Source organism: Amblyomma americanum, chromosome 1 (genome assembly GCF_052857255.1).
Source record: "Amblyomma americanum isolate KBUSLIRL-KWMA chromosome 1, ASM5285725v1, whole genome shotgun sequence".
In the NCBI taxonomy this organism is placed as follows: domain Eukaryota; kingdom Metazoa; phylum Arthropoda; class Arachnida; order Ixodida; family Ixodidae; genus Amblyomma; species Amblyomma americanum.
This window is the reverse complement of record NC_135497.1, coordinates 282,375,112-282,402,110: the sequence shown is the minus strand read 5'-3', so window position 1 is coordinate 282,402,110 and position 26,999 is coordinate 282,375,112. Positions and strand designations below refer to the sequence as shown.

The window sequence follows — 26,999 nt, the reverse complement described above, 5'->3', positions numbered from 1 at the left end:
GCTCGTAACGCCGCACAATCCTCCCGAATGGGCAGGGCGAAACGGCTATATACAGCCCAGATGTTTCGTATTGCGTAACAATGTGGCAATCGTATACAAGTCGTTTCCGCGAAACTTGCGGCCATCTCTCTTTGCTCCATGTGGGCAGAAGTAGTGTTGCAATAATCTGGGAATGGTGTACGAGTCTTCCCATTTCGAAATGGTTCTTTTAGAGCCGTGATTTGCCGTAATTTGACGTCCGGGCTACAACTTCGCTCTGTGTTGGAGAATGTTGCGGCGCCATGCTGCTAAAGCACGCTGTCACGTTTTTGTCACCCCCTCAGGGGCAATCAGCGCAAGCTGAAAGAAGCGCTTTCTAACAGAACGCATGCTTTACACAGGTCCTTAGTTAGCGCCATATGTTCTTCCTGAGAGCCCAGGAGATAGCGGAGAGCATTGTTTTAGGCTCGGTCGCGTATTCAGCTTCAGCTGGTGGTCGCATAATTTAGTTCATTCTTAGTGGCCGATCAATGGGCACTGCGCGCTGTTCACTGGCCGATTTTCGTTCAGTGGACTAACATGACAGCAGTGGTGAACGCACAATGGACTGCGCGTTTGTTCTGCGCCGCTTCTGCTCGTGCGCTTTCTCAGTTTACTGCTAATTTTTTTCTCTTCTTAATGTCCTCTTTGTGGTGTCAATGTTCGCATTCCAGGGTAGGCAGATAACAGCCAGTTTTTCATTCAACACTTGCCAATTTGACGCCACTGTCGTCCAACAGTTATACGGGGTGTTTCAAATTATTCAATACGGATTTTCTTCAAAAAGCTATAGAGTATTTAACGGTACGATCTCTGCAGGTGGATTTTAAGGCAAGGCAGATATTATCTGCGCGAAAGAGTCCAATAAAAAGACTGAAAATTAAGTAATAGTATCTAATCACTTTTTTAATAATTTATTTTAGGGTACAACATTCTATGTCGAAATTGAAGGCCTTCAGCGTCCACGGCGAGCCCGGCTTAAAAAATTTATGAATTGGCATCGTGGTTCGAAATACCGAATTTTGAATATACCCTACTGATAGGACGCCCAGTTGGCTTCACCGCCTTGTACATTGCTAAAATGGTGTCTGTGCGCATGGTATCGTCACGGGAATCAAGTCAACATGTTCTACATCATGGAAGACGTAACCTGTGCCTGTATTTCAATCAAGCGACGCCACTTTATTGGAGCGTAAAGTGGGAAAACCAGCTTTAAGAGCAAAATACTTTTCACATTCATTATCACTAAACACATATGACGGTTCTGGAATTTTAGGCACTGGGCTCGCTCTCGTTTCTGACATGCTTCAACTTGGCGGTTTATTCATGTACCGTAATATCAAAAATAGGTAAGTTTATACGTTAATGTTCCATAATTACTCGTTTTTTTTTTTTTGTATTCTGTCACGTAAATAATGTCTGCACTGTCGTATACAGACAACGTGCAGAGACTGCCGTGAAATATCTTTCGCGCCTTTTAAAAAAAAAAAATCTGCATTGAATAACTTCAGACGACCGGTATATCTGACTGTTTAGCTCATAGTATCAGCATCACGGCTTTCTCTTTCCTTTTGTGATAACTCGTAGTGCGTGCGTTAATAGTCACAGTGCTCTTCCAACGAGGAAGATAAACTATGGGAAACGGCGTATTAATGTGGCCTAGTTGTAGGCAGCGCAGTTTTCAAACTGCGGGAAACAACGGGAGAAACCGACGGACGTATTGACACGGCAGCGAAGCACGCGCCCCAGGGGGGGCTGTGCAGCCCCTACGATGCGCGCAGGTCTCGCGTGTGCAACATGCACGCTGACATGCGCATACACCGGCAGTGCCAGACTCACCCTCATGGTCAGCTTGTCAACCTTCTCCCGGTCGAGCTTGGACGGGTCCCGAACCCGGATCCAGCCTTCCTTCTCGTCGATCGAAAAGCCGCCCGTTTCGTCGACCAAGTGGTAGAGGAAGTCGGCGTTGTCACCCTGCACAACAAGAAACTCGAAATAAGCAATCGCCTCGCCAAACGCGCTCCATGTCTAGCAATTTCAGGGAAAAATTTTTGAAAATTGAAAAAATTATAAGATACTTTTATGATAATATGAAGAAGGTAATGGTCCATTCTTCTCGTATTTAGAAAAATCTTTCTTTTAAAGTGTTTCCATCGGTCGCATCGAACAGTTAAGAGCCCCATAAAAAATAAATGGGGAACGGTTTTGGCAATAGCAGAAACGTTAATAGAAAAAAAAATTCAAGATTGTCGTCGGGTGATCTATAGATGTGTTAATTGTTATAGTGAAATCTTATATGAAAAAAATTACGTTTATAAATGGTTTCCTGTTCAAAAATGCGTTTGTCCAGAATTTTTGGGTATGTTCGTGCTTCAGGCGTGATCTTTAGGCGCGGTTCGATTTCTGTGAACTGTGGTCAGGTGGACCAAGGTTACGGCGAACGCATGTTACCATAACCTTGGTCGCTGACAACACTATCTTTGCGTGGCTGATAGCATGCTGCGATAAGTATTCCAACCTGCATTTGTCTGTCACAGTTCATTTTCCTGCTCATTGTTTGTAACCCCATACATTTTCTTAGTATTTGTCATTTTCAATGCCTTGTATAGCCCCTCCTGCATGGGCCAGTCTATTGGCCTGCAGTATTATGAAATAAATAAATAAATAAATAAATAAATAAATAAATAAATAAATAAATACAGTGGAATGCAACTAAAAAATGATGATTCGGGATACAGGGTGAAGTCCCTAATATAGCGCGTAGTAAGCACCGTTTATCCTGAGCGGGAAAAACGCAACGTGAAACTTCCGCGTCTTACGTCAACCCTACAGTTCAAGTGAAAGAAGACCGACATTTCGAGACAGATGAGTATACCGCTTCGACCCTTGGTATGTTTGAACCTTGCTCAATTCTCAGAAGTGCATTTGTACTATTGGAAACGAACTTATATTAAAGTCTGTATGCAACAGCTTTAGAGTCACTGCTTCGTAAATTATCGCATGCTCTCCTCTCATTCCAGCGATTTCCTGTTTGTTAGTTACCGCCTCGATCTTCTCACGGCAGGCGAATGAGTACTCTCTCTCTCTCTCTTACATATTTAAAGGTAATGCGCAGACTTCACGAGAAGAGAGCCCGGTACACGCTGGGTTCCTGCCCTCTCCTCTCGCCTTTCCGTAAACTCCAGGCCTTACCTTTAATCATGCACGAGATCCAACTTGCCCATCTCTCTGTCCCTGCAGCCATTAGCCCTTCGGGGAGAGCTTTATTTTCACAGGGGCCACTTCTGGAGCGCGACTGCTTAGAGCTCTTAGCTACGATGACGTCGTCAACTATGCGCGGCTATTCCGACCATAAGAAACCGACGCACACGTGTTAAAACAGTGCACACCGTATACGTGGTACATCGAAGCTGGCTGCTGCGCACGCGGGTAAATAGTATAGTATGTAGGTGCGCGGCGGATGGCGCATCCCGTTGCTGCGTTATTTCGGCTCGGAGGGCCGACGGCAGACGTCGCCCACTCACCGAGTCCTTGTCCACGGCGTGCACCTGGACGACGGTGAAGCCGGGCGGCAGGTTCTCCATCACGGTGATATTGTACATGTCGTAGTCGAACACAGGGACGTTGTCGTTGATGTCGGTCACCAACACTTCGACCTTGGTCAGGGCGTAGCGCAGCGAGTTGTCCATCTGCGTCGCCTGCGGGCAGAGAAAAGGACGACGGGACAGTTGACGGCGAGAAGGACGCCGGTGGCCTGTGTGCGCATACTTCGCGCGGCAAACTAATTCGGGAAAGCGCTGATATGCGACGCCCCATGAAAAAGGTGTCACGGCGTGTCGAGTTCACGCCTTTCCATGCGGTCCTTACAAACGCACTAACCCGAATTGCGCGGTATCAAGAGGCGAAAGAACACATCTCGTACAGGGAGCGAGAGAGAGCTTCGAACGTGGCTGAAAGACGTCAACTAACACGTATAATGTGCCCCTGAGCTTTCAGCCTCACTGCCATGTTATTTGCGAGCATAATCTTCCTCTCTTCCGTGCTGCACCGGTTACAACTGTTTTTATTAGTCACTGCACCATGGACATTTTCGTGTACCTGCGAGAACATAAAATGCACCGTAATGGTTCGAGAAGAATAGTGTGCCTTGCCTGCACATCAGTGGCTTCTACAACAAAAGATAGCAGCAAAGAGCACTCGAAGCACGTACCACTCAACACTGATGGCAGTGATAGTCCGATTGCCTAATGGGAGCTTTTCAATGACAAAGCACTGTTAGTTCTCAGCAGGTTACGTTGGCTGATTTTGAAGCCCCGTCGTAATCACTGCTGCTGTTGTAGAACAATAGCGCAGTCTTTATCGGTTCCACAGCCGTGACGCTCAAGCAGCTTACTTTTCTGAAGCTCGCGCACAGCGTTCACTTCTTTGCGTGTTTTTACGTACTACATGCTGACGTTTCTTTTGGTTGCAGCGAATATATGCAAATGCGACAAAACCAGTTCTTACAGGGCAGGCACTGGGCCTGTTTAACAGGCTGTGCTTTTAAATTCCAATTTTTAGCAAGTGCCGAGCAACGCAGCCATCTCACCAGCCTCGCTTTGCTTTGCCAGGCGCCCAAGCATGCAGTTGTAGAAGCTGTCTGTGCTGCCCAAGTCTATTACACCCGAGTTATAGCAAAGCAAACTCTACACTCATAAAATTAATGAGCGTTAACAGAGGAGCCCGTGGCAGATAGCCTCAAACCCTGCTTGTGGCGACACGCGGCGGCTGCTTTTCACAACGTGATGGAAAGGGTTCTGCAGCCTTGCCTGCTTCTGGCAAACGGAGGAATGCGCCTCCCTTTCCAATTTGCTACCGAAAGCGGCCGCCGCGCATCGAGAGTTCACGCTCATAAATTTCATGACTGTACACAAGAACAATCAGATGCAGGTGGCAGTTTGGCAAAAAAAAGGAAACATTTGCGAAACGTGACAGCCGGTTCTGAACGGAACGAGAACGTCACAGAATACTTAATGTTGGAATGACAAAGCTTAAGTGATAAGCAACTTGGAGAACGCTTGCGAAATATGAAGAAAGAAAAAGAAAGAGCAATATATGCAGAAGTCATCTTGAACGCCTTTGCCTGCCACACCCAAATTTGGCTCTTACACGACTATTTTTTTTTCTTCCACAGTTCCCGGTATCATTTTGCTCGAGAGTCTCAAACTGCCGAAAAAAAACGAAGGGGCAGCAACAAAAGTGCGAACATGCAGCAGGTGAGCCGTGCCTCACGTGATGTCCAGTTGAAACTCAACTGAAGTCGTCCGCTCAGCTCAAGAGACACAGTACAACCATTGCGTGAAGGCTAGCCCTTAACATAGGCTTCGTCATAGTGAAAAGTCAAGCGCTGCACGCGTGTCTATCCTTCACTTTTACGCTATTTCTCTGGCACGCAATTCCCAATGCGCCGCTCGCGTAGTCTGAGCAATTGAATTGAGGCTCTGCGCGCCAATTTCGTGCGCAGAGCCAACAGTTATCTATTATCATTATAGCCCATGACTGCTAAGTATGGCATGCAAAACATTGCACCCACACCTTCTGTAATGCCCCTGAAGAAGGGCCTTGGAGAAAATAAAAATGAAATGAAATGAATGACATAAAGCCATTGTGATCATGACCGCTTAAAACGCGGAAGGAGGCAATAATAAGCAAGAAGGCGATTTCGTTTCACCGAATGTTTACTCTATGCACATACCTTCATGCATCACCTCCAGCCCTGTGCAGATATTGTTCAAAACTCTCCCAAAATGTTTCTCAGGCGAGAAGAATCACAAAAATACACAAAAAAATTCAGGCGAAGAGTTCCGGTCACCGCGGCGGCACAACTGAGCTAGGTAGTCGCGAAAAATGCAAAGCCGCGGCCGGCGCGCGAAAGTTCGCTCGTGCCTCGCTCGAAAGCAGCTGCGACAGTTGCGCGTAACTTTGTTTTCTCTCTTTTTTTCTGTCTCTCTCTAACCTTTGCTGCTGGCGCTCATGCGAAGCATGGAATCAGCAAGCCTGCCCGAGCGACACGCGAGGAAAGACGCTAATCAACCATGCAGGCTCGAGTCACGTCCGGACGGGCGCAGACGCCGGACAACAACGCGGACTGTGCCGGTGTAAGCTTCGCGCAAAAACGAAGAGGGAAATAAAAGAGACAGACAATTACCCTGAAAAAAAAAAAGAAAGTGCACTCGAGGGAGAGAGAAATCTCAAGCAAAGAGGAAAGCACCGACGCCTGCCAAAAGCAATGGCAAGAACGAAGGTATTATAATACTGGAGACAGCAAGGAAGGGAAGGCGGGGCTAGAGGAGACGGTCATACAGAGAGAGGAGCGCGATATTTACTCGACTTACGGCCCCTCGCGACGCTAATTAAATTTTTCTTACCGACTGCTCTTAAAATACCAGTAAAATACGATGCACGGACGCGGGGAGAAGGGGACGGCAAACTTCGCAATCCAGCCTCCACGGTGTGCGCGCTCTGCTTAGGTACTTCGCTCAAGCCGGGAGCAAAGCTGCGCGATCAGAAGGCGCTGGGCATGGAATAAGCTCGCAGGAGAGTGAGGCAACAGTTAGATATCTACATGCGCGCGCACACATGTCATGTAAACAGAGCTAGGGTTCCCGTTACGCGCGCAGCCACCAGAGAAGAACACAGCGCTGCGAAGATGGAAAGGGAAACGCGGTGCTGCGAAGCGAAAAGAAAGCAGCCAGGAGCGCCGGGTACTGGCACAAAACTCGAGACAGGGACAGGCCGGAGAAGGCTCGGGCGCCTTCCAGTGGCGCGAGCAAATATGAGAAGCCTGTCGCGTGCTCGAGCAAAATTGGAAGAAGGCCTCTCTCCGCACCCCCTTGTCGCTCCTCCGCCAGCACAGAGGGGGGGGCCCTGTCAGCGTGCTCGCGGAAGAGAATACGAAGAATGGAACGAAGAAAGAAAAGGCAGGGCGAACGTACCGCGCGCCAGTTGGGCGGACGCGCGGCGCCCATGTAGCGAACGCAGTGGAGCGGGGATTGGGCGCGAGGAAACGGGCCGGCTTCCAGGCCCCAAGGCTTGTCACATCGACGAGCCCCGGCGAAGGAGACGCGCGGGGCAGCGTTCGTGACGCGGAGAGGGTTCGCTAATTTCGCTGCTGTGCGCGGCTGCATCGGACCGTGTCAGAAACGAGAGCCGGAAGAAGAGAGGAGGACAAAAAAAGATTAGTCCAGAAAGGCTTGCGTTGCTCAACTTTCTCGAAGTGAAACTCTTATTGGGGCCCTAGTTAATTTTTTTCTTTTTTCTTCAGAGTTCATCGCGTCAGAGTTTATATATATGGGTGCATCCCACGTATATACCCGAAGCCTTTTCACAGGCTGCGCAAGGATGAGCGGAGTGAAGACGGAAGGGACCGTACAAAGTAGCAGAGGCAGGGTCTAATGCATGGCTTTCGCGCAGTGCAAGCATAAGTGCAATGCATTCACTTGAGGCCCACACGCGCAAGTACGCAATATGCTAGTGCGCGTCTATCTATACTTTCGGGGTGCGGGTCCTTGATAGGGGATTACAACAAGGTAGGTTTACAGCCCTATGAAATGCTAAGACTAAAGGCTGTTTCACACGCGGCGACGAATTTTCAACCTGGAACCTCGTCGCACTGGCCACCCTAACCGCCGCCGCCACCACTGGAAACAGGTCTTTGTGTTGTGGCGACAGAAATCGCGAGCGTTTTCGCTCGCACGTGAAATAGCCTTTAGGCGACAGTTTCCAGCAGAGGTGTGCTGCCAGTGATAACACCCTGTACAAATGCGTCATTACCGCTCTATATATAAAAAAAAAAGTTGGGGTGGGGAGGGGGGGGGGGGGGTCGAACCTTGGTTCTGACAAGGCGATTAAAATAAATGCACGACTTCACTGTAGCTCCTTGCCTTCCAACATACGTGGCCTCTAACATATAGCGCTACAGCCTGCGCCATTTGGGCCTCTCTTCTTCAGCTTCGTTTCTGCGGCACTGTTTGACGCAGCCAGTGGCTGAAGGTGGCTACTCTGCGAGAAAGCGCCGAACACGTGAAGGAAAGTGGAGAAAAGAAGCGTGCTCTTGCCAGTCCGGTGAATGCCACCCTGTCACTGGCTCTCAGCATTCGCAATGTACTACATCGGCCTCACAAACAACCCGACGGTGGGCTAGTTACCTTTAAGATGCTGCGTGTTGCGGCACAGTATATTCATCGCATCGATGTCCATACTTTCTCTGCAAAGATCACTCGATTCAGGCGCAGAAATGAGGCGTGTTACGTGTACCTGTGGCATATTCCTTCTAAACAATACGAAGTTCCACTCACTCCTAACATGAAAGACGCCGAGCATGCACATAGGCCTGCCCTGGCGTGTTTCCTCGTTATATATTGAGGACGCTCGAGTGAGCCCTCCGGTGCATGCGCGAGCGAGCATGCAGAGGGTTCGATACACCTGTAGTCTCTCCGCTGTGCCCATTGACATACCGCGGCCCGCCTGCAGGGAAAGCGCCTCGCATGTCGCTTCCACAAGACCCAGCCACACCTGAATGCCGTCGACGGTTCATCTGCCTCCATCTTTCTTTGCATCGGGTGGTGTAAGCATACGCGTTGGACACTCCGCGCGCTGGTTATCGCGGCCAGGGGAAGAACGCGGGCGAACGACTGCGGCGCGCGCAGCGGCCTTTTCAGTCAGCCCGATCCAGGCCGCAGCCGAAGGAGGCGCCTCGAGCGCAGCTCCCGTGACGCCGTTTGGTCCAGTCATCGTAGGGAGCGGGCGCGGCTATAAGACCCAGTCGCCGAATGGCCCGTTGCCGCTCGCTCCGTTTTTGCCGTTTCTCTGGACTTGTTGAGAATAGCATCAATATGTATCTGTTGTCAGTGCAGGCATGACCACTCTGTTTTTATTCTGTTGTTTCTCACAGTATTTGTCCAACTATTGTACATAAATGTTCAATATGAAAAACTCCAGTTTCAATGTTAACCAATGCACTCTGTATTTCCTCGTTCAGTGTTTGTGTTATGCGCTGAATGTCGTGTGCTCTCGAATGGGAGCAAGAAGGGCGCATACTCTGTCAGGCATCCATTTGCCTTTTGGTCTGCGCCCTAGGCAACTGTACCACACGTTGCCTGAATAAACTCTTTGACTCTTTGTTTCGCTTGTCCTCTCGCCGTCCCTGTGGGCCTCTCCCGCGAACAGTACACAGTCCAGCCAAGGCTTCTGCATTTTCGATGCTGCTGCTTCCCTCTCGGCTTTGGATTGTGCGCGACCCACACACTGCCGCGGATAGGTCGCTTAAAGTGGGCGTTGCGAACTTCGTGGACCAGTGGCTGCAGCCGTCATCGTCACTGCACGAAATCGCGGTCTTCAGTCAAACTCGCGACAGTGCGCAGAGGTAGCAGTCGAGACGTGGAATGGAATTATTTTTTTTTTTTCGCCAGGCTTAGATATGCTGCGTGCGCAAGGGCGGGGGGAAGGGGGGGGGGGGAGATCGCGTAAAGGTGAGACAACTGTTCGCAGCGCACGCAATCGCCGTACAAGGGTAACACAATCAATTCAACCTGGCACAATCGCAAGCGCTCGAACGCGCTAAGTTGCGTGGTATGGGCGGCGCGCACATGATCACCACAAATTCGAACGAGGGATCGGACGACAGTATCAGTCCGCTGACCGATTCGACAAAAAGGACTTGTTTCCAATCTTCTTCGTGACCTTTGTGCTGAGAATAAACCCGCACTTCTTGCTCTATATCTGCCGTTGTTTATGGAATATACCAATGAAGCAGAACGAACGCTGCCATCCAGAAAAAAAAAAAGAAGGCGTCAATAGCTTCCCTGAAAAAAAAAAAAAACTGATATGCGCGGGCCGGAGTGAAGCGAAAGCAAGGCGTGAGGAACCAGGAAGCCACACGCGGAAACGAAATTATTTTTGTTCCCCAAGCGATCCGGGCCTTCTATTTACGCACCATTCCCAATTATTTCCCGCCAAAGCGGAGAGCCGTGAGCTGCCTGTCCCGGCGGCCGCGGGACGGATCCCGTCGGCCCTTCGCTCCTGTCAGTTCGGCTCTCCCGACACGCGGCTCCTCGAAGCAGCGGAAAGGTCCTAGATTAAACTACGATAGGCTCGTGTCGCCCGTCGCGGAGGAGGAATAAGCGCGCAAAGAAGCGGCCTTCTCACTTGGCCCAGAGACAGACACCAAAAGAACGAGAGCGTAAAAGAAGGGAGGAAGGGTCCAAAAGTTCAGCAAAGCAGTCGGTGGGCGCATTATCGCGCCCGTCCCGACTGCGTATAGGCAGCCGCCCCGAGGAAAATACTTCGCCCAGGCCACGGCGGAGCGGTCGTGTTGACTCTGGCCGCCGTGTTCTTCGGGAACAGCGTCGTCTGTCTCTGTCGATCACGCTGGGGGGCCGGCCGCAGTCTTCTTCCTCTTCTTCTCGGAAAACAGCGCCGTGCTCCGGAGAGAACTTTTTCCTGTTCCTCCTAGAGTCCCTCGGCAACCCGCCTCACCCTCATTATTTTTTTCGCTCTTTCACCCGTTCCTTCCTTCCATGCTTTCCTGGCCCGGTCCTCTTGTCCTCGACCATTGTCTTCTTGGTCGAGTCACTTTTTTGCTCACATCACGTACAGGGAAGAGAGAAAGACGCGTTCTTTTCATTTTTCTGCACTTGCTCTTTCTTCTGCCGCTGCTCGCCTTCCCTTGGCGTCTTTTATATAGTGCGTACAGTGGAGGCAGGCTGTGCGCAATGGCCTTGTTCCGGCCTTTCAATGCCGTCTGCCGGCGCCCCGACCCGATATTTGCCGCAGCCATCTAGCAGCCTTCGTTCTGCCTCTCGCCCTCTCTCTCCTTTCGTTCTCTCTCTCTCTCCGCCTCTCGCTTTGCTGTAATTCATTGAGACCGATTTCTGATCGCACGGCTGCGATGAGACGGCCTACGCTAACGGTGGCGGCAGCGGGCCGGGGAGATGGCCGCCAACTCATTATGTTATATAGTTCCTCCGCAGTGCCCGTTCCGCTCTTTCTCTCTTTCTTTCTTTCCGGTCTTCTTTTTCGGGTCTCTCTGTGTCGAGCGTTGCTTTCTCTCTCTTCTAGAAGGCTGACGGCGTGGCGCTGGAGTTTTCTGGTAGTTACGGGCCCACGTGGACGAACAATGACGCCCGCCGTCCGAATCGACTTGTTCCGGCCGAGTTCCGTCGTCTTCCGTCCAGCGTTTCGGCCCGAGAGATAATCTGGATCCGGGGTACAGAGGCACGGGCGGCCCCTTTTTCTTTCACTCGCGGTCACTGCTCCCGAACGGCCGGAATACGGGGCTGGTGTGTACACAGTTCGCGCACGGAAGCCAAAATGAGGTTCTCGCTACGCGCATCCAGCTTCCCGTTTTCTGTGCGGCGACGCAGCCGAAACAAAAAGCTCGGAGAAACCTCCGACGAGTGACAGCGCTGCGAAGAGTTTCGTACATTTCTGGATTATCAGCGCAGGGTAAACGACAGTATGCTAAAAAAGAAAGCAGCACTGTGATGAAAAAAAAAAAAGTTTAGCAGCTGGTTACGTTACGATAAGAAATTGAGACTGATAACTAAACTCGGCAAACAGAAGCGCGCACGAAAGACAAAGCGGTTGCCAATAAAGCGCTGTCCGCATCACAGCTCCACAAGCCGCTGACAAGTCTCAGCGATGTAAGCAGGGCGCCATAAGGCCGGAAGTCAGCATTGATCCGTGTGCAACAAGCTGTTTCGTCCGTGTAGCACGGCCTCTGTTTTCATGCAGCTGTCAACAAGCAACCCAGAGTTCGAATGAAAGCTGAATCACAGGGTTAGAGATACATCAGCACCAACTTCTTAAATCTTTCAAACCGCCAGTCATTTTTTTTTTTCACCACCGCCATCCTCCACTCCCACTTTCAACCATTCCCTCAATGCGCGATTGAGGTGTCCACCGAGAGTGTGTCCGTTACTACGCCTTTGTTTTTCTCGTTACTAATTCTTTTTTTATCCTCTACGATATACCCGCAGCAGCAGAAAGTGTTGGCCTGCACGTTAGTGTTCCTATTACACTTACTTTAGAACTGCATTCATTAATAAGATCAATTAAAAGATACACGTAGCTTGAACAACTCGACACCACTTGTGTTTCATCCATTACACATGAAAAAACAGATGGTCAGGCAGAACTTACGCATCATAACCCGCCTCACAAAGCGCGTTCACAAGGAAAGCCTAAAGTGTCCAGAGTGGAAACCAGCAGGCTTTAGCAACAGTGACGACGCTGGATTTATTGCTATCCCGATTTACACCGCCCGCAAGCAATACCTGTTACTTGCTCAAAGACGGTTATGGTACCTCTTTAATTGGCTCGCCTTACATGCTTAGCGTCATGTATACTTGTATAATGTATACTTTAATAATTCCCTGAGAAGTGGAGTGTATCCTGGTGAGCTCAAAGCCGCTCCGGTCACGCCTGTCTTTAAAGGTGGTGAGCGGTCAATTCTATCAAACTATAGGCCACTTTCAGTATTAAGTGTAATTAATACAGTATTCGAAAAGGTGCTCTGCAAGTGAATATAGAGCTTTTTAACCAAGTACAATGTCCTCTGTCCAAATAAGCACGGCTTCCGACCCCAAAGATCCACTTCCTGGGGCAGTTCTGGTCCTTACACAGCTGATAAACACCGCATTACATAGCAACAAACTGGCCGTAGTTGTTTACTTAACATATCAAAAGTCTTTGACACGGTTGACCATTCGATATTACTACAGAAAATGAAGACTTGTGGTTTAAGGGGGAAAATTTATGATTTAATCAAAAGTTACTTTCCTAGTCGAGAGCAATGCGTTGTTAGCAGATACTATATCTCCGCTCCTCAAAAAATCACACTTGGCGTGCCGCAGGGCTCTGTACTCGGGCCTCTCCTTTTTTTCTGTTACATCAATGACTTTCCATTGTTTCTCAACTATTCTGAAGCTGTTATATACGCTGATGACACTGGGCTATTTTGTTACAAGAGATACATTAGAAAATCTGGAGGGCAAAATTAACGAGGAACTTAGTAAAATTTCCCAGTGGTTCGTAAACAATCGGCTCACACTTAACATCGAAAAAACAAAGTATACTTTATTTGACTCAAGGAAAAAGAATATTAGCTGTGATAACTTATTTCTAACCTCAAACGGTACGTATTCGCTTAATGTCTCCCACACCAAGTACTTGGGTGTAGTCTTTGAATCGCACATGCATTGGAAGCAGCAAATTAAAAATGTTTGCTCTAAATTAGCTTATGGCTGTCATATTTTATTAAGGGCGAGGGAATGTTTTCGTGCACCAATTTTACGCATATTGTACTTCGCGTTTGTCCATAGTCACTTATATTACTGCCTAGATATATGGGGCGGTACCTATAAAACATATTTAGAATCAATCTTACGCTTGCAGAAGCGTGCGGTTCGTACCATAACCTTTGCAAAGACAATTGACCCTAGCCGACCACTCTTTCAAGAACTGCGAATATTACCGGTATCAGTTGCATACAAACCAAAGATAGCTCAAATAATAAACACAGTAATAAGAACTAATGATCCAATTCCTCTTAGACTGTTTATATCGCCGCTGAGACAAACAAGAGCCGCCACTAATAATAGATTTAACCTACCGCCTTGTCATAACACTTGCGGTCAAAGGCTATTAGAGTACAATGGTGCCCAGATCTGGAATGAGATTCCCGATGACATCAAACTCAAATATAATTTTTCGGCCTTATTGAAAAACATTTTTCTTGTCTGCCCAGAACTGTGGGACTAAATGCGTTTGTGCTTGGTTTTGTACATTCATAAACCTATTTTTGTTGTTTTTCAGAATATGTATGTGCTTAACATATTTGCAATGCCGCTATTGTAGCATCTCACGTCTTTTTTACATGTATTTTGAATGCCTGCCATTTCTGTAGTGAATATCATGTATTTGGACCTTTCACTAGCCGAGCTGGCTATGGGTCCAATCAAGTTTTGATGTATTGGTTTTATAAAATAAAATGATGATGATGATGATTATGATAAAAAAACGTTGGCATGTGTACATATGTAAATAATTTTTTTTTCTAATCATGCCTCAGTCGTAGTGCACATTGGTACGAATATTGTAAATGCTATATTGTGATCTCCATTGAAACGAGTCAAACCTTGACAACCAGATGAACATGTCCTTTGTTCTGCATATTGAATGAAGATTACGAAAAGGGAATGGGAGCCGACTGAGCATGATGCCTGTTGCAACGTTAGTTATCCGAAGTCTTGTCGAATAAAAAGAAAAGCAATACGCCGTTACGGTAATTTGTCGCAGCGAAGACCACCGAACAGTCGTGCTCCCCCGTAAACTCTTAACTAGCTGCTCGAGCCAGGTTCCAATTGAGAGCTTGCTTTCTGCGCAGTAAGCGCTGCATGCTGCTATCCCACGAGACGGCGATTGGTCCCGGAGAGGAGATTAACGCTCGCATGCGGTAACCATTAGCCAAGCAACATCCCTGCTCATGTGGTGTCCTCCGTATAGCCTCGCTTCCGGGCCCAGGACAACTATACCCCAACTCGCAAGTCGTTTGCAACGCTGCGAAGGCTGCGGCGATCTGAGCCAATCAGAACGGCGTGCGCCGCAAAACGAGTTCCTCCGCACCACGCTGGGAAGGAAAGGCACCAGTGTCCAGTTAATGCGCGCAGGAGACTCGGCCGACTAAGGGGACGCCATGTTTGCGAGTGGGGGCGGACCACTTCGCAGCAGACCTGTGCAGTTCGGTGTTCGTGCGGACTTTAAACGAAGAATGAAACGCTAGTCTTGAAATATTTGAGGGACTATTTGTTGGCTTCCTTGGCCCTGGCTGGGTGAGAGAGCTCTACATTTCACAGTGCTGCAAACAACTTCTGAGATGAAGAATAAGCGTCCGTGTACGCGGAGCGAGGCGGGGCTTTTCAAGACCACGTGACTAATGTCGACCCGGAGGGCATAGAAGCACCCCTAGCTCCAGTCGCAGAAGCGTACCGGTACCGGCGCGGAGGGCGAACATTAAGGTGCAAGCGAAGGAGACTCGCAGACCCCCACATGCAAAAGAGGCAAGCCGCCGTGCGTCACGCGCTGCGGTTTGCCTGCGTCCAATCAAGTCGCCTTCCCTTTCTTCGGCCAACGTCCGCTCCGCCGTCCGGTCCCGGAAGCAGCCGCCGCCGCAGTCGGGGGTGCAAGACAAGAAGAAAAAAAATGAAGAAAAAAAATAGGAGCAGCGGCGACCGGAGCTGCAACTCCGAGACGCTTCTTGTCACTGCAGTAATGATGTCCCACTTTTGCTGGAGCGCTTTGTATGGCTGGCCACGCGTGCCAGCGAGCTTGTGTCATTACCGGCTCACGGAATAAAAGAGAGACGCAGGAGCGGCGCCCCCGGCCAAGCGCAGGGCTCCGGAACAGAGCTGATGAGGCCACGGCTTTGTCCAGCGCCGCCGAGCCCCCTGGCTCCGGGGCTCGCCGATGCTCGGGATGATTAGTGAATCGCCAAGGCCGAGGTGGAAACAAGGCAGCGAGCAAGAGACAAAGAACGCTCTTCACGGGCGGACGCACTCGTCTGACGCGATTCCAAAAGATAATTGTTCCGTTACAGACCAATCTGCGTCCTGCGCCGCCTCCAGACACAAGGGCCGCGCAACTGATTGAAAGGATAGAGATGTTTTCCTTTGTTCTAAGTTGCTCATCCTTGCGGGTTAAACAGGAGACGTATACAGTATAGGGTGTAAAACTTCTAACAAGAGCCAAGATATCGTGAGAAATTCTCTGCTACAAGAATACGCGGTCTGTCTATGTAGTATGATATCTTTAGGCGGTATATAACATTTTTAGAGAAGGGCAGTAAGATCTCAAAGTCCGTTACCGACGTTCCCACGCTGCCTTTAATGAACAGCGGGAGGCGTAAGCCTACGTTGTTAATTTATGCATGGTGTGTCTGCCGTACAGACGAAAGTCATTGGACTCCTCCAAGAAAACACAGAACGCTGGATCCTTCCCTAAAGTACAACCTACAGCCTTGAGTCATTTGAAAAAGAAATGGACTTTTGTCATTACGACAGCGTCCGTAAACAAAATGCACCGTATATTACAGAAGTGAGATGCTTATCCAGTGTGCAAGAATGGAAAGCGGTGCGGATTGGTTCATATTTCACCGAATAAGCCCAGCGGTGCCCTGTCTGGTTCTTGTGTGTGCGTTCCTACGCTGCTTTCGCCTGATCCGCCACCTGGGGCCGTATCTTATAACTATTATTTCACCGCTCCCGGTTTTCGCCTCTTTGATAGTGGCCGCCAATCTTCGATGTTGAAGCCAGCGAGTGACATTCATTGCCTGCTAGTGATCAGCCCTGATATCTCAGGCCGTAGCGACCAAAAGTAGAGGAGCAAACGAATGGACAGAGAAAAGACCATTTAGAGAAAAAAAAAATGGAGCAGACACTTAAGCTCTGCCTTAAGGCAATGACACGATGGCGTTGATGGGTTAATGCCCGTATATGCGGAAATGGTCATTCTCGGCTTTATATTCATAGGTCCCTGGGAGTCCCCACACAACTGCTGTCGCAGTGGTGCATCGGTTAAATGATCCGCCACTGCCCTGTGATGGCAGGTGCTGACATCGATAGAGCTTGTGAAACCCAGGTTGCTTTTCCAGAGCACGCTCTCCCAACGAATCATTAATTCAACGGCCACATGCCGCGGTTGGGCAGGTTGTGATGACGCCACAAGGTCACGTGACCGGACTATTTTCCGACCATGGTGGGTTGCGCGAGACGGAGCAGAATTTTATGCCCCAGGTTGGCCATAGGGTGGTGGCCACCCTATCCTGGCCGATTTCTCGCTCACAACACAACGACGTCGACGCCGCATTTTCTTCAAGACGGGGAGCCTAACGCTATCGCGTTAATAAGCCCCCTTGTATTAGACAACGAAAATTGGAATGGCTACTGGAAAAGGAAATCATTACTCCAGCTGAAAAAAAAAACTGTTCTGGCTCTTCATTCTTCCTTGCTCTATATGAAAGAGAAACGAAGTAAGCTTGACAGTTTCGGGCTTGCGCTGAACCGTCCTCACTGGGGGGATTAGCATAGTTCCCGTTTATAATGTTGCTTAGCCGCACACTCGTGCCCTACTCTTCGCGACCTCGTGGACTAAAGCACGCCAGGCTCCGCTATCTTCGGCTGTCATCGAAGCTTGCTCAGGTTCAAGTCGGTTGCGCTGTCAATCAATCTCATCCTCACTCTTCCTCGCCTCCTCTTGCAGCGCGCTTGTGTGGCAGCTCTTATGTGCCAGCGCGTGCCCGCTTATAGATATCGTTAGACCGGCGTCAATTTATTGCTTTCAGTGCTTGCACTCTGCCGCTTTGCTGCCTGCCACTGATTCCGCCCACACATGTAGTCTTCAGCGACCTTACGAAAGTGGACCCTCTGCTTTCAGACCCACCAGGCTACAGCTAGGTAATGGATTCCCGAGAGCTCCCATTCCCGCATCATATGTCCCTCGTGGCTTGCGCAGCTGAGCAACTCTCCTTCTGCGGAAGGCGATCGAGCGTTGGAGTTCTCGGCCACATCTGCTACTCCAACAACGTTTACCGTAAAGAAGCTCTGTCGTGCAGATATTGTCGTAGAAGAAGAGACAAGTGAAGAAAGACGGTCGTACCAACACGGCGCTAAAGAAGGACTTTTTTTTTTTCATTACACTTTTACTCCGCTGAGCCTTTTCAGCAACAGAGACTGATCTTCCAACTCAGGGCTTCTGACCACGCGGCCTCTGCATCTAGCCTGGCCTAGTTGTCTGCAGATAACGGGTCGCATGTTCTGTTGAAAAGTTCAGCGCTATACCAAAGAGAGAAATAAATTCGCGGACATAGTTGGGAGACGAAACAGCTTCAAAATAGAGCGTATAACACGGCGAGCGGAAGAAGAAACAAGACACTGGGGAGAGGAACCGTAGTTGCTCGCGTACTGGGTAAGAGCGCCATGGCGACCACTGCCGAGGCCCGAAAAGATAGCGAAAAACAACACTAAGAAAACTAGCACCGACAGGGCAAAAAAGCAAGGGCAACAACCGTGAGAGAGACACGGGGGGGAGGAGGGGGGGAGGCAAAACACGGCTCGCGGGGCCAAGACTGCGCGCAAACATCGACATGGCAGAACTGCGCCGACAGGCAGGAATGCCGGAGAAAGATCGGATCCTCCGCGAAAAGGCCAGAAGCGCGCGTGCCGCCCAAGTAAAACGAAGAAGCCAGCCTTAGTGTGACGGCTGGTACGTCGGAGTGGGAGAGTGAGGGAGAGGCGTAGCTACATCGCCATACCGGGGCTTCTCCGTACGACGAAAGGATGAAGAGAGCAGTAGCGCATCGCATCGGCCGCGTCTCCGGATTGGTATGCTTTAGTTTTCCTCATTTTTTTCCCCCGCCAGCTCCGCTTGTCTCATCACCATGGGGGAAAAGGGGGCGGCTGCTCTTCTGCTACGCCAGCCACGAGGAGCAGCTTTCTTTTGCTGCGCGTGTGACCAAGGGGGCCCCGCGTTGGCGGCGACCGAGGTGGAAAACGAAGGACAACAAGAGCGGCGTCGACGAGGATGCTGCGGGTGACGCTGTCAGCGTCAGACGCCGCTGACATCCCTTGGGCGCTGCGCGGGACCTGGCTCGACCGCTGCATGGCCCGGCCCCGCATGCGCATCGTGCAGCTGTGACGGCATTCCTGGCGGAAGGAAGTCCGCGGGGAAGATCCAGCAGGGCCAGCGGCGGAGGGCCTTTTGCGCTTCCTGTGCATTGATCGAGCGCCACAGACCCTCTCGCCACGGGTAGGCTGCAGTTCTGCCACGCCCGTTTGCCTGGCGGACCACGCGAAGCATGACGCTGCGATCGCGTGGCCCACCGCGACGCAAAAGTGACACGAACGAGCATGGATAAAATGCGTGGGAAATAAGGCGGCATCGAGAAGGCGGAGAGGGGGGTGGTCGTCAGGAAGAGCCCGTGGCTTCATTTTCGACGTGGGCACTCGTTTTCCTCTTCTCTCTCTTCTAGCCCTATTTCTAATTTCATATTGCCAGTGTACTTGGCCACCACTGGGCGCTGCACGGAAGCCGGGAAGACGCTGGCGAGAGCTTCCACGAGCCCCGCGCGGAATCGGCTCGCTGCCCACTGTCGGCGTCTCTCTCCCTCGCCCCCGCTCCTATCTGGCCCCATACCGCGTCGTTTTGGTGCGTTTGGCGCCGGTTTTTGCGCCGTCTCCTGAATCATATCGAAGCCGCTCTTCCGTGCCCCGGTAGCTGGTCGGCTGCTTGAAAATACGCCGGGGCATCTCCGGGGGATTTCGCGCGGCGCAGACCTGTTGTTCCGGGCTTTCTGGTTTCTTGCGCTACTTTCGTCCGTGCGCTTTCTTTCTTTGATGTTCTCGTACATGCATCATCCTTCTTTCCTTTTTTTTTTTATCGCGCCAGGACGGCGAAAATGGGAATCAGAAGGCGGCTGGCCTACGTTGCGGGTATACACGACGCCGCACCAGCCGCCATGGCGGACGATATGAAATCCGTGTTTTATCGGCAGTAAACGCGTGCCCGTTTCGCAACACACGACGCTCAGGGGCGCCTCACACGCACGTAAACAATACAGGTTTCTCCGCGCTCAGAGAGATGGAGAGCGTCTTGGACTCGTCCGCTGAGCGGGAAAGCAAAGAGAAGACGTAAGATAAAAGTGACGACGAGGGAGACAGCCAATCGGGGGTGCGGAAGGGGAGGGAGGGGGAGGGGGTGGATAAAAGAAGCTCCCCTGCTGGTCATCGCACGACGCTCGTTTCAGAAGCCCATTTGTTGTTGTTGTTGTTTTTTCTCTCTCTTTCTTTTCTGCACAATGCGAACAGCCATCAAATCCATAACAGTTTCGAGACGCGTATAGTTCGCACGTGGCGTATAAGAGGAAACAGAAGTACAGAAAATAAAGCGCGCAGAATATAAGCAAGCGCAGAGCCTAAGGAGGCTGTATAGCTGCCAACTTGAGGCGAGCTATTGGGCCATTTCCTCGGGATTGACCACCCGTGGGCAGTATTTTTCTCTTCCGTCTGCAGCGTAGCCGACGGGCGAGCACAGAAGCGGCACCAACCAACGGGGAGGATGGACAGAGAGAGAGAGGGAGAGAGAGGCCATAAACAAAAACAGGGCGCGTTAGTCGTAAAGGAGTAATTTACGGGTATATCTTGCGTTATACGAGCGCAGGCCGGCGCAAGCAGCGGCCGCAAGAGCAGTGGCGGCACAGGCGAAGGAGCTAGAGAGGGGGGCGCCGAAGGTGGCAAAGCGCAAACAAAATCGACGTGCCCGGCTTTCGCTGGCGGCGCCGGGATTTACGCGCGCGACGCGCGCCCAGCCAACCCGCACGCCCACGGCCGATGACGAGAGGCCGACCCGGCCCCGTGTATATACACACGCGGGCAGCTCCCGCCCGGCCGCTGAGGCAACAATCGTCGCCCACGAAGGAGGCCGAGGACCTGACACGCTCCCCTCCCGTGGGGTATATACTCTTCGGGCGCTGCTTTTGTTCGGCTGCCGTACTGCACACGGGGCCGCGAACAACAACCCTATCGAGCAGCGCTCGCGAGCGTGCGAGTGCGCCGTCCCCGACCCTCGGCAAGCAATTAAACAGAGAAACGCCAAAACAATGGGACGCGGTTCACGGGCGTATCTGAGGTGTCTGTTACTATTTACGACGAAGGAGTGCTGCCAGCGCGGCCGCATTCTGAGCGCGCGCTGCCGAAGACGACGAAGATGAATGGCCGCTTCGCTATGCGGAGACAAATCTTTCGCCCTTCTTCGGCTTTCGGGGTTCGCCCCCTCCCTCTCTCGAGTTAGCGCGGCACACATGAAGAGAAGAAGGGAGCGGTAGCGGGTCAATGCGTGCCTAACGAAGGATGCCCTTGCGGAAGACGAGGGGCGGCGGCGCGCGCGAAGGGCCCTCGCCGCCGCTGGATTTCGCAAGCCTAGAACAATTGTCGTTTTGATTGGGCGCCTCGGCTCGGCGCTTTGTCGCCGTGCTTGCTTTGGCGTCTCGTGTAGCCGACATAAATCTGATGGGTTCTCTTTTGGCGACTCCGTTCGATACAGGGCGCCGACAACGTTCGTACGACTGGGCTAATCGCGCTGCGTTTCGTCACCGCGTCGTTTGCGCCCTTCACGTCTACCGCCTTAAACAACGTGCCACGGTGAAGGGGGGTAAGGGTCGGCCTCTCTCTCACCAGGCAACTCAAGAAAAAGGTAAAAATTCTGCAGCCATTTTTTGACTGCTTCTTGTGGTCCGTTCACGGGACTGTTTGTCCCCACCCCATTTTTTGGTGTATCACAGATGGTTAACGTGGGAAACAACTTGTAGAGATGTACTTAATCTCTGTTTCTCTAAAGTGCGGAGGGTCACTAATAAAGAGGTACCAGAAAAGCTCTTTCAACCTGCTTATTTTTTCGTTCCATTATTCAAGCTACGGCGAGCCTCTGGTGCAAACGCCTCGAGGCTCAGTCCTTTCAAACAATGTGCAGCGCCCCTCGCCCACTGAAAGCTCGGTCTTGCCGCGAAATGCTTCGATGAGTTTTAATGAAAGTTTGTGGCGTATTTGTCCAGGCAGCCGGGCATGGCCCAGCTCCTTCGAAGGGAAAGGAGAAAAGGCCCAGCAGTGTCTTCCTGGCAGATTAGAAGCTCCGAATGGAAGAAAAACAAAAGGAAAAAAAGCCCAGCCTCTCCGTGTTTCCTTCGGCGAGCAATCAGGTCTTCTGTGGTGTTTTAAACTATTCATTCCTGACAACATCGAAAACCTTTTTCCGAGAAGTTCGCTGGTTTTCCAAGTTCTTTGTTTTCGTGCCACTACGTTCTTTCTAGATCTTCGTAGTACATCCTTTAAGCTTTTATCTGCCACTATATTGTAAATATACACTTTTTTTCCAGGCGCCTCACTCTCACTGGCAGAGGCGGCGGCTGCGGAACCTCAGAATTAACCGGCGTTAGGGAGCCGATTAATTTCCTCGGGGCACTCAGGGCTCGTCAACTTCTCTCGCTTCTAGCAGAAGCCACAGAGTGCCGAAGATTCGCCCCGACTAGTTTCTCCATTCTTTACTTTGCTTTTCTTTTCCTTCGCTCTGTAGGGCTTCAGGGCCTCAGAGGCACCAGAAAGCGCTTTTTTTTTTCCTTTGCCCTAAAATCGAACCTTCCGCTGAGAGAAGACTAGTTTAAATTTTCCATCGTTTTCGAGAGGGTGGATTTGCCTGCAGCTAATTTCACCACTTCCAGCATTCCTCGATGATTGTTAGCAATAAATTTGGTAATAATGAACGGCTGCAAAACGCGATTCAGCAATGACCACATGCAGGCCGTCAGCAAGCAAAACCATTGTGTATGACATGAAATGACATCAGAGAACAACAGGTTCTAATCAAGGGACAAGAACCTGAATAAGTGTGGTTAACGAATTTAGTTCAGTTTTCGCTAGAAATAATTGCACCAACGTTATCCATTGATATGCTGCTGAAAGAAGTTAAGTGCACTGAATTTGATTCGAAAGTTCGATCAGCACATTCTCGCGTAGACGGGACGGGTGAGTAAAACAGGGTGCTTCTGCTGTATACGAATGAAATGCGTGCGGTACAGCCGTTGCGCATGCAGGCACACGCTGCTGTGCCTATACTACAGTTCCCTTTCGCTTTGCCTCCAGCTAGACCAGACTAACCATTCCTTTCACGCGGCTGAGCAAGTCACAACAAACGAACACGCAGAGACGGGATTCGATCCAGCCTTCAGGAAGCGAATCGACCCACCCGGGGCAGCTCAGTCGCCTTTTTCGATGGGCCAGCAAGGCCGAAGTATTTTAAGATAGCAGCCCTTCTAAGGCCTCAAAGATTTGGGAAGGCAATCTTCGTACAGTTTACCCGTTCGTGGGCGCAGGCGTCGAGTAGGCGCCAAACCCCTGGGTTATTTCCGATGCAGAGGCTACGGCAACCCCGAGGGAAGACATTGACCGTACATTTTCGATGTCCGCTGGTTGTTGACATGTGGCCGCGTGGGTCGCGTACAGCCCATCGCGAGTGACTTGATCGGCGGCGCGTGTTCTTTCCATCAGGCTCCCATCACGGACTCGGCATGTTGTTGGCCTTGCACATTTCGGTTCTCCGGCACAACATCATCGATGGGATTCCACGTCGATTGGTCTCGAATTAGGCGGGGCAAACTTCGATTACGGCGCCGCCAAGCGCGCTCGCATGTGCGCCTCTGTTTCGCTCCTTTCGCCGCGGAGGAGCGTCATAATTGCTCAAGCACGTGTACCGCCGCGGGTCCCCGGGCGTCCGCCGTTTGGCGCTTGATTAATGGCGCCGGCCGCCGCCATCTTTGAATCTGCCCAGCGGCGTGCAGGTGCGATGGTAATGAACCATTGTTCCTTCCGCAGTGCTGCTCATCCCAGGGCGCACGACGATGTTCCGGGATGGCGCGGCACGTTCGCTTGCGTGACGCAAACTCATGAAAAAAAGATGGCGCACGCGAGCCTCGAAAGCGACGGCGCATTGTGTCTCGCTGGCCATCGCGAAGGACGTGGCGCGGAATTCGCGTGCGCAGCCATACTTGATTGAGTGCGATCCTCGAACGCCAAGTAGCGAGCGGTATCGCTACCAGTTAGCGGATAGATCAACATATACGTATGCCCTAAGACCTCTGTGTGCGCGGTTGACTTGGCCTGTAGATAGGTACACGACGAGCTAGCGCACAGACGGTGCGCATTCGGAAGAACGCAGCAATGCCGTAACCTAGCCAGGCGATACCAGGCGATACCTTGACACAAGCAGTGCAGTCGTGAGGGAAAGTTGCTTGCGCCTAACAAACCTGTGGGGGCTCTTTCACGCAACACTGGTTTCCTGCACAGCACGCCTCAAGAGAAACGTCGGCGTGCCGCTGAAAGCAAAGAACGTGTACGAAATTCAGCTCGCAAAGCACACTTTACCGAAAGCGCTGCGAGAGTACGTGCATTAGCTTCTGGTTGAAACGAGCGCTCAAGAAGATTAAATTACTCTTGACGTTTAGCGTACGCTTAGTCGACGCCTGCAGCGCTTGCCCGAAAGATGTGAGGCATTGTGCACTGGAAGGCAGGCGTACGGTATGTCTGGATAGATAGTTTGGAAAACCACACGTGCCAACACGTTACGGAGCAAAGGCAACCAGGGAGAAATGAGATGGCATACCTCTCCGGTGGCAAAATTGGCCACCAAGCAAAGCTAAGACCTCGCTGCAGCCACGCATGTGGCAGATGCCACAGTTGTTCCATAGCAGTGTCTCCTGTGGCAAAGAGCGCGGTTACTACTTCCATCCAAATTTCGTCCCCGGAAAGCAACGTGGCCTATAAACTGCACTCTGTTACGGCGAAGGGCTTTCGAGCCCGTTGTCTTCCGGGTCGCGTAGCGCGTTGCGCTTAAGTGGCGCTCGTGCTCACAATTACACCGGAAATGTGCACGGGCGGATATCCTCCAGTCCCACCGTAACAGAGCCTGGAAGCGCAACCGTACTGCAGGTGTACCGCGCCATGCTTGGCAGCAGGCGACGCACACACTGAACGACACTAACGATGGCACACGGCGCTGAATGCATAGCGCGCACTTTAGCCTAACCCAAGCGAGCCATACCACGCCGGTACTTAAGGCAAAAAGAAAAGGAGAAAGTTGCACCAAACGCGAGCACCACCGCCACTTTGCGAAGGCACTTAGGCAACTTTAATGCCTAAGGATGGAAGGGCGGGGGGGGGGGGGGGGAGGGGGGGGGAATTGGAGGTTTTTAGTTGGACTGATCAAACTTTACCGCACACTCACTTTTGGCGCCCGTACAGCTTCTCGCGATGATTCAAAAGAGAGCATAGAGAAAACTACTCAGTGCAGCCTGGTCACAAGGCGAACGGCATGACGAGGAAAGAGGCGTTACACGCGCTGTATACCCCTGGAACGGAATGACCTTTTCAGCGGCGGCACGAAACAGCGGGCGCGGTCTCCTTCGCACGCAGAGAGCGCCGGTCCTAACGTAGCCCGCTGCTACAGGCGAGCGGCTCTGAAGTAATCGCCGCTCGGGAGTCGGCCGCAGTGTGGGCGCAACCGCCGCGCCCGGCGCAAATTCCTGAAACGACCGCAGCAGCAGCAGCAGCATTGCCCGCACTGCACCCGCGCACCGCAGTGAAGCGGCCCTTCGCGTGCACCACGAAGACATCGGAAAACGAGCTTGAAGGCCGGCGTGCCCGAGTCCCGTCTCTGCGGAGCGCCCGCGCGCACCGCCCCGAGTCCTGCGGGGGTCGTGGTGCGAGGAAGAGCCGCAGCTCGTTAAACTCTCGCAATTAGTAAATACATTCCACTTTCTCGCGAGGCAGCGCAGTTATACCGTGGCCGTCGGCGGCGTGGCGCGAGCTGCCACCGCCGTTGTTTCGTCGACACCACCGCGAGAAAAAGAAAAGCAGAAAAGGACGCCCGCTTCTAGCCCTCACTGCACGGCGCATTCGCGGCGTGGCCCAGTTTAAGCCGGCGTCGAACGAATGCCGCCCGGACTTGGCTTCTTTGCTTCGGTCCACGCCTGCGCGCCTGTCTGCAAAACGCGCGCGGCGCGCACCGCGGAAGAGAGAACGGAGAGGGTGAACGCGTACGGCTAAGGCGACCCGAGCGCGAAGCCTAACTGCTCCCGGAAGTGCCATAAGCTTTGCGCCGGAGAGCACCGGAAATTAGGGACGTATTACAGCGGCTAACTGCAGGGCTGCTCTGCTCTCCTGCCGGATGCAGGCCGATCTTGGGACGGCACGCTGATAACAAAGGCACGAGGAGGGGAGAGGGGGGGGGGGGGGGGTTAGAACTGCCCACTGCGCGGGGTCCATAAACATCAACCACCTATGATGAAAATCGCGAAGTAAGGCAAACAAAGACCGTAGAGAGGTGCCCCATTCACTCTCTAGCAGCTGTTGTGGCGGGACTGCAGGCGTGCCATTCACTTGAGTGCAATGTGGGCCGGCACAGGTGCTGGACAGAAGCGCTCGAGATCTAAAGAGAAGATATATTTATTTAAAAAAATTAAGCAATCCCCAGTGACTTTTTTGCGGGCACTGGTGCGATGGTGTCAAAGATGCCAGATTACGGGGGACTGATTCTTTGTGTATTCGTCAAAAAATGGGCAGGTGCACGTAAGCTCCGCTTCGGTGTAAACGAATGACCTAACGTGCATCGGGCCATAAATTTATCGCGAATATGCTTCTCTGATAATTCGTTTGGTCCGCTGCGAGCCAATATCGAAGCTGTCGTTAACAACGACAAAGCGTCACGCAGCTGGCAATATCTTAAGTAGATATTTATGTTCAATCCTAAAAAAAAAATTGTGCGATAACTATGTAATGCGGCTCGTCCCGCGCTGAAACGCCTTGTGCGAGCGCTACATGCGTAATTTTTTACCCTATGAAGAAGAAAAAATGAAAAGGCCAAATGAACTTGGTCTACCCAACCAATGCGTAGCTGGTTAGGAGCGAACCGTTTTGTGTGCGGAGGTGTCGGGAACCTGTTCTCGCCCAGGCATGAACGAGCGTTCCACTACACAAAAGCTCCATTCATCGACACTGCCGGATAGGCGCTGCTCAGACAGCCCGCATTTGCTTACAGAGAGAGAAGTAAGGTGTGGAACGCAAACGGAGGGCTACCTTTGCGTGTTACGAAAATGCTCTACAGCGCGCTTCGCCTCTGTAGTGCACACTTTGAATGATCGCATTTCTGCGTGTAGGGTTTTACTTCCATATCAGCACCGGCTTGCGTGCCGTTTTGGAGGAGCCAATGATTGAACTTTCCGGCAGTCTTTTTACGAATTTATCGCATATGTGCCACACAAGAGGCCCATTTAAATAAGTATATACAGCGCAGACTTCAATGGAGACGGGGGCCACGGAGTAAGCTTAACCTCTTCGGTAATGCAC

At 51.4% G+C, this 26,999-nt stretch overlaps 1 protein-coding gene across 1 annotated transcript in view; it reads right to left on the bottom strand.

Annotated features, from left to right (window-relative positions):
• The window catches only part of LOC144118419 (protocadherin Fat 4-like), a 270,906-nt gene that overhangs the window by 74,719 nt on the left and 169,188 nt on the right, over positions 1–26,999 (bottom strand). The window contains exons 12-13 of the mRNA XM_077651364.1: positions 3,543–3,716; positions 1,858–1,992 (exon numbers count right to left, since the gene is read on the bottom strand). Coding sequence (XP_077507490.1) covers positions 1,858–1,992; positions 3,543–3,716 — 309 coding nt within the window. The remainder of the gene's footprint in view (positions 1–1,857; positions 1,993–3,542; positions 3,717–26,999) is intronic.